This window comes from Labeo rohita, chromosome 17, assembly GCF_022985175.1.
Source record: "Labeo rohita strain BAU-BD-2019 chromosome 17, IGBB_LRoh.1.0, whole genome shotgun sequence".
Classification (NCBI taxonomy): domain Eukaryota; kingdom Metazoa; phylum Chordata; class Actinopteri; order Cypriniformes; family Cyprinidae; genus Labeo; species Labeo rohita.
In genome coordinates, this window is record NC_066885.1 from 2,001,263 (window position 1) to 2,013,453 (window position 12,191).

Here is a 12,191-nt window from a genome sequence, read left to right on the forward strand (position 1 = left end):
TGATGGAATGCTACATTTTTCCAAATCTGATGAAGAAACAAACTCATCTACATTTTGGATGGCCCTAAGGTGAGCAAATTTCTAGCAAATCTTCATTTTTACAGCGCTAGTCGAAATGAGCTGTTAAAGAGCAACTGTTCAAACACACTGGTGAAGAGCATTAGGTGAGCATGAGTACCGATGTGCCCGGCTCTTGACCAAAAACAAACCACCATGTTTATTTACGTCCCACATCTAAAGCCAGAGAACATCTGACACTTGACAGCTGCTGCTTCCTCATTTGCATGTGTGCATGTGCAATGTTTAAACAGCAGATCAGTCCTGAATAAATCCATTGATGGCGTTTGAATATGCTTTTGCATGTATGGTTGAGTTATCAGCTCCGTTTGATCTACAGAACAACTCGAAATGACATTACACAACATTTTCTTTGCAGTGCAAACTCTTTTTAGCACCCAGTGCATATATAGGTGTATGGCATAAAAGCATTAAATGCATATTAAATAAATCAGCATGATTGAACCTTACCTGTTAAACTCATAAATGTGCTCAATATTTCCAAACAGTGAACACACTTGCTCTGGTTTGATTGGAAGATCCCTGGTGTCGATGATGTGCACAAGATAATCCTAAAAAAATGAGGAAAATAAATATTTTAAACTCAACCAAAATGACAAACTATTACCAATCTTGAATTGTATTGTGATGCCTTCAAATGTTCAGCAGATGGCGCTACAGAATTACAGGGAAACTGCACAAGCAATCTATTAGTGATTAAACAATAAACTTTGACTTGCAAATTAAGTGGTATTTTAGATTACATAAATCATAATAATAAAAAATAATTAAAATATTGTCATACTGGTTTTGCATTTACTATGCAGGCAAATGCAAATATTTCACAGTAGTGTGGTGGTATTATTCGACGTACCATGCAAATAAGATGGCATATTAACTGGTTAATCATTCAGTATCATGAAATAAATCAAAATACCATGGCATCTGATGCATCACTGTACCATGGTAATACAACAGTAGTTCTTTGTAAGGCTAACATCTGAATAAAAATGAGGAACTAAATTCTTCACAACACTAAAGACAAACACTGACACACAATAATTCAATGCATTGATGTATTTCCTTAATTAAAGTTAACAGTACTAACAACGTATGAAATTACACACTGAAATAATGAAAATCAGATTTTTTGCATTATAATGAGGATGGCATGAAAATGGTCAATGCAAAAACCCCAAAACAACAAAAACAACAACCACAACAAAAAAAAACAAAACAAAAACTGGCCAAGCTTAATTTTCTTGAAATAAATTATTTCTAAACTGAACATGTCCTTGAAAACTTTTTGTAAAACTCGCACATGCATGCAAACCTTGCATGCAGTGCACTGCATTGATTTATTAAAGTCAGCATAATATCAGTATTAATAGCACTAACAATGCATGAAATTCCACATTACATTAATGAAAAAATTAAACAAAATAAATAAAAATAAAAAGCAAAACAAGCAAAAAACATTTCAGTAGATGATTTCTAACCTGAACATGTTCTTAAAAGCTTTTTGTAAAACTCACACATGCATGTAAACCTTGCATGCAATGCATTGCATTTAAGTGCATGCATGAAATTACACATTACAATAATGAAAAAAAAAATATATATATATATACATTTATCATTATACTGAGAATGCATGAAAATTGCATGATATTAGAAATAGAAAACAACCCAAAAATATTTCAGTAAATGATTTATAAACTGAACGTCTTGAAAGCTTTTTGTAAAACCACTGCATTTATTTAAGTCAGCATAAATGCAGTACTAAAACAATGTATGAAATTTCACATTACAGTAATGAAAATAAAATAAAGAAAGATATACTGAGAATTGCATGAAAATTGCATATTACAAACAGAAAAAAACAAAAAAAAAATTCAGTAAATGACTTCTAATCCGAACATATTCTCAAAACTTTTTCATCAATCTCTCACATGCATAAAAACCCTGTTCTGTGTGGCTCCAAACAGCCCGAATCAAGCTGGAGTTTAGCAGGCCACATCATACAAACATGACCACACACACAGACACACACCGCCCAATGCTCATATTAGGAAAGAGCTCCACCACGGCCACGTTTGGTTGTAATTCAGAGCACTGCAGCTCAGGGAGGAATTCAACATCCTTCACCCAAGGCACAAACATAATGAGCAGACATTCTGCATGAGAGCCTCCATTATGCAACAGCATCACATGGAGGTTCAGCTCCAACACATAATATGACGTCTCTGCGAAATTTAGAAGACAATAAATGCAAAAGAAGCTGAGGCAGGGCGTGGACACTTTGCGAGTTTCTGTGCGCATTTGCAATGTTAAACAACCAGCAAAATGTCCAGTTTCACTCAAACAAATGTCAGAGCAGGCTGGTGTGAATCATCGTGTTTGGGCGTTTTCCTGTAGTTTATATTAACCAACGCCAAACTCGTTCATTCACCTTTTTTATTAAGCACTAAGTGCTGAGCAATCCACATATAACACACAATAACGGCAGAATAAAGCCTACACAACAAGAAAAGGACGCTAAGGCTTTAAAAAACACAAAACGAGTCTTAATGTTCATTCATTAGATTATTTAAGGAGCTAAACTAAGAACTGCAACACATTCAAGAGCCCAAACTGACTCCGATTTCAAATTCCCCGACGATCCCGGTAACATATGACATCAGTTTGTGACGTACTATATTCAACGCAGCTGTGAGAAACGCAAGGCTCACTAGAACCTAATTATGAGCCTTATTTAAGACCCTTCAAAATGCTCCCCCAGAGCCATAATGCACCTCATAACAGAGTAAAAGGCACTTTCAAACAGGAAGACTGCCTCAAAACCAACATTACAAGTCAAGTCGTATTTCACATTATGTCTAGGATGCGTTTTACTCTGGAGCGAGTTTTAGGGCTGGGTGATATGATGATACATAATGATGATACAAATGATTTTCTGGGCTTAGAACTAATTATATTGTATGCACAAGTGTTGTCAAGCACATATATCAGTGCTGCAGTGACTGTCAGAGGAATTAAAGACAATTAATAGATTTAACTGTTAAATCTCTGTTTAGTGGTTTAATTATTGGTTGATACTGTTCTATTAAGGGAATTAAATATGGGTCCGTTTTGTGCTGTTAAGAAATGTATATCTGTTGGTTTGTGTTTAAATAGAGATTTAAATTTGGATTTATTTTGTTTTAATTAGAGATCTAACGGATGGTCTGCTTTGTTTTATTAAGATATTTAAATACATATTTAAATATCGTTTTTTTTTATAGATATTTAAATACTGGTGATTTTTTTTCTAATTAGAGATTTAAATATGGGTTGGTTTTGTTCTTATTAGAGATTTAAATGTAGGTTGTTTTTGTTTTAATTAGAGATCTAATGTATGGTCTGCCTTGTTCTATTAAGATATTTAAATACTGGTCCATATAGTTCTAAATATAGATTTAAATATAGTTTGGATTTGTTTTATTAAGAGATTTAAGTATCTTTTGGTTTTGTTTTAATTAGAGACCTAATGGATGGTCTGCTTTGTTTTATTAAGATATTAAATATTGGTCAGTTCTGCTCTAAATATGAAAGTAAATATTGTTTTTTTTTTTTTAATTAGGCATTTACATATCGGTTGAATTTGCTTTTATTAAGATATTTCTATATTAGTCATTTTTTCTAATTAGAGATTTAAATATCGGTTGAATTTGCTTTATTAAAAGATTTTAACATGGGTCGGTTTAGTTTTAATTAGAAATTTAAATTTCGGTTAGTTTTATTTTAATTAGAGATCTAATGGATGGTTTGTTTTGTTTTATTAAGAGATTTAACTATTGGTTGGTTTTGTTCTAAATGGGGATTTAAATATTGGTAGAGTTTGTTTTATTAAGATATTTAAATACGGGTTGGTTTTGTTCTAATTAGATTTAAATATCGGTTTGATTAGTTTCATAAGGAGATTTAAATACAGGTCGGCTTTGTTCTAATTAGAGATTTAAATATCGGTTTGATTAGTTTCATAAGGAGATTTAAATGCGGGTTGGTTTTGTTTTAATTAGAGATTTAAATTTTGGTTGGATTTGTTTCATTAGGAGATTTAAATGTGGGTTGGTTTTGTTCTAATTAGATTTAAATATCGGTTTGATTAGTTTCATAAGGAGATTTAAATGCGGGTTGGTTTTGTTCTAAGCGGAGATTTAAATATTAGTTGAATTTGTTTTATTAAGATATTTAAATACGAATCAGTTTTGTTCTAATTGGAGATTTAAATATTGTTTGAATTTGTTTTATTAAAATATTCAAATATGGGTCGGTTTTGTTCTAATTAGATTTAAAGAAATATCGGTTGGATTTGTTTCGTTAGAAGATATAAATAGTTGTGTTCTAACTGAAGATTTAAATATTGGTTAAATTTGTTTAATAAAAGACTTAAATGTCGGTATCGGTATAAAAATTAGATATTTATTAAGATATTTAAATGTTTGCTTTTGTGTTAATTAAGAAATGTAGTTATTTGTTATTTGTTTTATTTTATTAGATTTTAATATTGGCTGCTTATTCTAAGCAAGAGTAAGTGATTCTCAAGTATTAATGATCGGCTGTCGCAGATGAAAAGTGTGATGCTCAGGCACACAACTTAATGTTGCAAAGTAATTAAGTGATTAAGTGATTGGTTTTGCTCTACGTAAGAGCAAACAAATCTCAAAAAGCATCAGTGTAGATACAATCACTTGTCTTAAGTGACTTTGGTTGTCACTGAAATACATTCAAATTTGAGGACCAAAGAATAATATTATATTGCCATCTTTTCCATGCACTGTACATTTTCCACTAAGATGGCAGTGCATTATGGGATTTCCCAACAGATGCATGCTATGCTACCTTAGAAGAAAGTATTTAATAAGGTCTAACTTAAGAAATAGGCATACAATCCCTTAAAGTGCAGCTCATTTATGTTCATTAAGATTGGATATGTGTTACAGATGGTCAGCAATGCAACACTGGTAGATGGAAAGTCATGCATAAGAAATACGAAAGTGCAAACACATTCCTGCACGAGGAGTGACACCTGTGAAAACCTCCAAACCTGAGGAATTCCCGTGTTCAGCAGCGAGATATCCTGCAAACGCAGCACTCCACCCTGAGTGGGAAACGACTAGAAAAACAGCAGTTAGCGCAGTCAAGTTCAAAACCTCAGTTTCTCTTATTGGTCGTGCAGTTTATTGTTGTTGTTGTTTTAAAGCATGGCATTCTGGGAGTCTGCATGAGTGTGAGAAACACCATCTGCCTGAGGCTGGTAACGTTACAGGAAGTGGCTGTTAAAAATGACAGAGGTGTGGGAGCTGTTTATGGGAGAGGAACGCTTTCTAGTGAAATTCCTAAATAGACAGCACTTTTAGGCATCAGTTAAGGCAGCATTAAACTGTTTCTCACCTCTACGATGCTGCGCAGATCCCTGACGTACATTCGCTCCGTCTCGATAATCTCCATAACGACGCGATCCACGTATGTGAGCTGAGGGTTTGGCGCCATCGTGACGGGGACGACCGGCGACGGAGGGTCTGGTGTTCCTGATGTTTCTTCAACCGGCCAGTCCAAGCCGAGCAGCTCTGGAGGACCCGAGGGAGCCTCTGGAGGACTGAGCTCCAGGTCGATATCAGCTCCCGCGGACGGCGCTGACGGGGAGCCGCTGTTGCCCTCGACGGACGATTCGGATGAGATGGTGGACACGGCACTGACCGGCCGGCCGTCCTCTGACGGTTCAGTGCTGGACAGCGAGCAGCAGTCTGCGGATCGTGGATCGTGACTTCCTGCAGACGAACCGGTGGACAAACGATGACATTCTGCTGGAGACAAACAAAACATGGTTTTAGCATATGGACAGCACTATTTTTCATCTTAGCTTGAATTATAAAAACGTTATAATAATGTTAATCAAGCTTTTTTTAATTAAACAAGCTACTAGTGCTGGTCAATATGACCAAAATGTTTTTTTTTTTGCTAATTTTTTTTTGCAATTTTTTAAAATGTAATCAAATAAAAATGTAATAATTTTTCCTTTTTTTTGGCAAAGTGCAGCAAAACAAAGGTTTACTGTTTAAATTAAATCATGGACAAAACAAAAATTAAATATTCCTTAAATTAAACAAATAATATAAATAAATATAAATTGTCTTATAAAAATATTAAATAAATATAAATTGTGTTATTATTACTATGACTCAGAATAACGTCAAAAGCTAATGCACTATAAAAAAAATGATCAAATCAATTTATATTTAAAAAAAAAATATTTAAATGAAAATCTAATAATTCCTGTTAATTATTAACTAATAACTATAATAATAACTATAACTAATAATTCCTGCACAATTATTACTACTACTACTACTACTACGACTATTACTGCTAATAATAATAACAATAATAATAATAATATAATAATAATATATAATAATGGCAAAAACAAATTTACTATAAAAAGAATGGTAATCAAATCAATTTTTAAAACTAACGATTGATCATTTTTAAAAATATATATAATCTAATTGGGAAATTTAATAATTTAAATAATTTAATTTAAATCACATGAAAATTGAGTGCTGTATCAAATCAATTTATATTTTTAAAAAAATTTATTTAAATGAAAATCTAATAATTCCTTTTATTTTTTGGCAAAGCGTTGCACAACAAACGTTTACTGTTTAAATATTACAAAAAAAAAAAAAAAAAAAAAAAAAAAAAAAATGGACAAAACAATGGTTTAATATTTCTTAAAAAAATAAACATACTACTACTACTACTACTACTACTATTATTATTATTATTATTATTATTATTATTACTGCTAATAATAATGTCAAAAACAAATTTACTACAAAACAGTGGTAATCAAAATAATTTATAAAACTAACAATTTGGTAATTTTAAAAGAATATAAATGATAAATGAATTGGGAAATTTAATCATTTAAATGATTGAATTAAATAAAATGTATTTATTTAATTTAATCAAAGGAAAATTTAGTGCTGTATCAAATCTATTTATATATTTTTTTAAATGTATTTACATGAAAATGTAATAATTCCTTTTATATTTGGCAAAATGTTGCACAACAAAGGTTTACTGTTTAAATAAACAACAAAACAACAACAACAACAAAAACAATGGTTCAATGGTTTTCCTTATAAAATTTTAAACAGATCATATTATTATTATTATTATTATTATTATCACTGCTAATAATAATAATAATAATAATAATGTCAAAAACTAATTAACTATTAAAAAAGTGTTAATCAGATCAATTTATATTTTATAAATCTAACAATTTGTTTTTTTTTTACAAATATATAATAAAATTGGGAAATTTAATCATTTGAAAAATTTAGTTTGATTTAAAATTAATAAAAGGAAAATGTATTAATTAATTTTTATTTTTTAGCAAAGTGTTATAAAAACAATGGTTTACTAATTACATCATGGACAAAAAAGGTCTTGAAACATTTATTTTTTTTAATAAATTGTATTATTATTATTATTATTACTACTACTACTACTATTACTACTATTACTACTACTATTACTACTATTAATAATAACAACATTAAGTAGAAATTTGCTATACAAAAATTGGGGTAATCAAATCAATTTTCATAAAAAAATAATGTTTAATAAAATTATGATCAATATTATTATTATTATTACTACTGCTACTACTTTAAGAAATACTGCCATTATTTTGTCAAGCTACTGTACTTTTAAGACTACTATATATGAAATGATCTGTGAACTGAGTAGAAATACCTCTGCCAAACTTCTGAATACTGAACTAATGAGTCAAAATTAAGCTGTTCTTGCACTTTATTTTAAGCAGATGGTCTGGATGGACTAAAGAACTTGCACTGTGCATGTAAGTTATCTAATGCCACTTTCAGACAGTCTTCAACTACGTCTTGGAGCTACTTTAATTCCCAGAAACCCTGTACCATGTTGTGGTTTACTGTAAGTTCATTTTCTGAAATGCTTTCTGACATGCCCTGATTCCTGCTCTTCAAACTGACATAAAATCCTCTGGAATGATGTTGGCTGGAAATGAGAATCCGGAGAGGCAGGAAATAAAGGACAATCTATTGGAGACAGTCTGACAGGGATGGATTTTAGGGTCACAGGTTGACGTCACGCTCAAGATTTTATACTGAAGTTATGCGAGTCATTATGCTAGAAAAATGTCTTAAAAGTCAATAAACAGACATCGCGGAAAACACACACACACACACACAGCACAACCAGTGTAGTCTGATTCATGAACAAATGACTCTTATGAACCGATTCTTTAATGAATCAATCAAAAAGACACAACACTGCAAAATGTGATGCTCCTCCTCAATATTTGAGCCTTGTTTTGCAGTGCAAATATGTAAACATTTTTAAAACAAGATGCATTTACTTGTGAAGCAAAATGAGAGTTAATAAAAAAAATAAATAAATAAATAAAAATAAAAAAAAAGTGAGTTTATGCTTTAAACAAAGCGCAAAATATATAAAAAAAATGTTCTTAATCCTAAAATCCTTAAAACAAACTAATTTATTTTTTTTGGCCCCAATAGGAGATAGTTTTCTTGTTTTAATTATAAACTCACCTAATTTTTTACGATTTCTTAAAAGAAAAATAATTTATTTTTTGACCTCAATAGCAGGAAATGTTCTTGTTTTAAGCATAAACTCACCTAATTTTTAACTATTTCTCATCAAACAAGACTTAAAACAAGAAAAAGATCTGCTAATGGAGGTCTAAAATTGTTTTACATTTGAATTAAGGTTATTTTGTTACTCCATTGGCAGATGTTTCTTGTTTCAAGCATAAAGTCACTTTCATTTTTTTTTTTTTTTTTCAGAAAACAAAACTTTAAAACCAATTTAATTTAAGATATTAGTACTGGGAAAAGAAAAATACTTCAAAAGAACAGCATTTTTGCAGTGAGTCTTTTTCTTTAATTGATTGGTTTATAAGAGTCATTTGTTCGTGAGTCAGCACTTAACGGTTTGAATCAGTCATTTGACTCATTCAATGAATCTTATTAAACCTTCTAAGAATCACTAATAGAATCTGAATCAGAAAGAGAATCATTAAACCATCCATATTAAAGTAATCCAGCTTTTAGTGTTGCACAATGACCAAAATAGACAATATTAGGCATGATAGCCTGGGAAACTGCAGTCCTTTAGATCAGTCATCACATGGTGATATGAATATTGTCATGGCAGACGTTTCCTGAAACATTATGTCATTACAAGCTTATACGGCTCTGAGAAACTCATTCTGGCTTGTAGATGCAAGATAAGGTGAGCTCACTATATGAACCTACCCGTGTGTTTAACGGCAAAATCCGACCGCAAGCCTCCACATGAGCGACGCACTTAGATCTGATCCATCTTTCACGGATCCATGATTCATGGATGACATCATACTTATCATACAGGGAAACTATTCATAAGGTCTATGCAGCAGGTTATGTAGCAGCTGTGTTGAAATATGCTGCTTTAGTAAGAGTACATTCTCATTTCCTTCCTGTGTTTGGTAAGAGTGTGAGCAGAATCTCACTGATCTGATAGAGACACTCCTCGTCTGAGGAACTGAACACACGCACAACACCACAAACACAGACAGCAGATCTCACATGACAACAGCGCTGTAGATACAGGAGATATTTAGTATTAAAGTCTGTGAGCTGATATAATGAGGGATAAAAGAGGCCAGACTTACAATGGACACGCAAATATCAAGAAATATGAGATATCTATGGTTTTTAAACTATCCTTAAAGACATATTATAAAAAAAAAAAAAAAAAAAAAAAAAAAAAAAAAACTTGCATTGAAATTGTGCATTCATAAGCATTATGACACAGTAGAACGATTTATAAAACTTGTAACAATGAAAAAATTAAAGAAATTGCATTGAAATTGTACATTCATGAGCATTTTTGAGATATCTAGATTTGATACTTTTTTGTTGTAAATGTAACAAATTATGAAACCGTTGAAACAAAATAATTCATTAAATTCGTATTGAAATGTCAAGCATTAAAACAATTTTGACAATTTCTTGTCACAACTGGAACAATTTATGAAATTGTTGAAACAATGAAATAATTTATTACATTTGTATTGAAATTTTACATCTATAAGAATTTAAGACACTTAGATTTGACATTTTATTTTTAAAAATGAAACATTTTTTAAATTGTTGAAACAATGAAAGAATTTATTAAATATGTATTGAAATTTTACATCTATAAGAAAGAAAACATTTAGATTTAACATTTTATTTTTAGAAATGAAACAACTTATGAAATTGTTGAAACAACGCAAGAATGTATTACATGTACTGAAATTTCACATCTAAGAATTTTTTTAAACATTAAGATGACATTTTATTTTTAAAAACGAAACAACGAAATTGTTGAAACAATGAAATAATTATTAAATTTGTATTGAAATTTCACATCTATAAGAATGTAAGACACTTAGATTTGACATTTTATTTTTAAAAATGAAACAATTTTTGAAATTGTTGAAACAATGAAAGAATTTATTAAATATGTATTGAAATTTTACATCTGTAAGAACGAAAACATTTAAATTTAACATTTTATTTTTAGAAATGAAAATTTATGAAATTGTTGAAACAACGCTAGAATGTATTATGCATGAAACAATGAAAGAATTTATTACAACTGCATTAAAATTTCACATCTATAAGAATTTAAGACATTTAAATTTGACATTTTATTTTCAAAAATGAAACCAACTTATGTAATTGTAACGACGATAGAATTAAATTTGTAAAATCTGTCAAATTATAAATCTATAAGAAAGAAAACATTTAGATTTAACATTTTATTTTTAGAAATGAAACAACTTACGAAATTGTTGAAACAATGAAATAATTAAATTTGTATTGAAATTTCACATCTTTAAGAATGTAAGACACTTATATTTGACATTTTATTTAAAAAAAAAACAATTTTTGAAATTGTTGAAACAATGAAATAATTTATTAAATATGTATTGAAATTTTACATCTATAAGAACGAAAACATTTAAATTTAACATTTTATTTTTAAAAATGAAAATGAAATTGTTGAAACAACACAAGAATGTATTATGCATGAAACAATGAAAGAATTTATATTAAAATTTCACATCTATAAGAATTTAAGACATTTAAATGTGATATTTTATTTTAAAAAAATGAATCAAATTATGTAATTGTAACGATGACAGAATTAAATGTGTAAAATTTGTAAAAATTATAAATCTAAGAATGAAAACATTTAGATTTAACATTTTATTTTTAAAAATAAAATAACTAAATTGTTGAAACAATGAAATAATTATTAAATCTGTATTGAAATTTCACATCTATAAGAATTTAAGACACTTAGATTTGACATTTTATTTTTAAAAACGAAACATTTTTTGAAATTGTTGAAACAATGAAACAATTTATTAAATATGTATTGAAATTTCACATCTAAGAACTTAAATGTTAAAATGACATTTTATTTTTAAAAATGAAAATTAACAAAATTGTTGAAACAATGAAATAATTTATAAAATTTGTATTGAAATGTAACATCTATAAGAATTTTAAAGACATTTAGACTTGAAATTTTATTTTTAAAAATGAAAATTTATGAAATTGAAAATTAAATAATGAATTACATTCTCAATCTATAAGATTGAGACATTTATATTTGACATTTTACTTAAAAAAAAAAATGAAATTGTTGAAACAATTAAATAATTTATTAAATCTGTATTTAAATCCTACATTTTTAAACATTTTAAGACGCTTACATTCTATAACTTCTAGTTAGAAATGTTACAATTTATGAATTAATTGAAATTATGAAATTTGTCTTAATACGTTACATTCATAAGCATTTTTAGGTTTCAATGTCTTGTTAGAAATGGAACAATTTAAGAACTTATGAATGAAAAAATGGAGAAAAAAAAACTATTACATTTCTATTCAATTTATACATTCAAGCATTAAGAAACCTAGATTTGACAATGTCTTATTATAAATAATGTATGAAACTGTTGAAACACATGTAGGAATTTA

General features: G+C 29.2%; 1 protein-coding gene across 4 annotated transcripts in view; it reads right to left on the reverse strand.

Annotated features, from left to right (window-relative positions):
- Positions 1-12,191, reverse strand: part of LOC127179935 (pleckstrin homology domain-containing family G member 3) — a 64,625-nt gene that overhangs the window by 20,193 nt on the left and 32,241 nt on the right. For 3 of the 4 annotated variants that reach the window (XR_007829575.1, XM_051133770.1, XM_051133768.1), the window contains exons 3-4: positions 5,494-5,906; positions 529-629 (exon numbers count right to left, since the gene is read on the reverse strand). Coding sequence is in view for 3 of the 4 variants with exons in the window: in XM_051133770.1 (XP_050989727.1) it covers positions 529-629; positions 5,494-5,906 (514 nt within the window). In the remaining variant the exon portion in view is untranslated. The remainder of the gene's footprint in view (positions 1-528; positions 630-5,493; positions 5,907-12,191) is intronic. The other variant, XM_051133769.1, reaches the window with a different exon arrangement.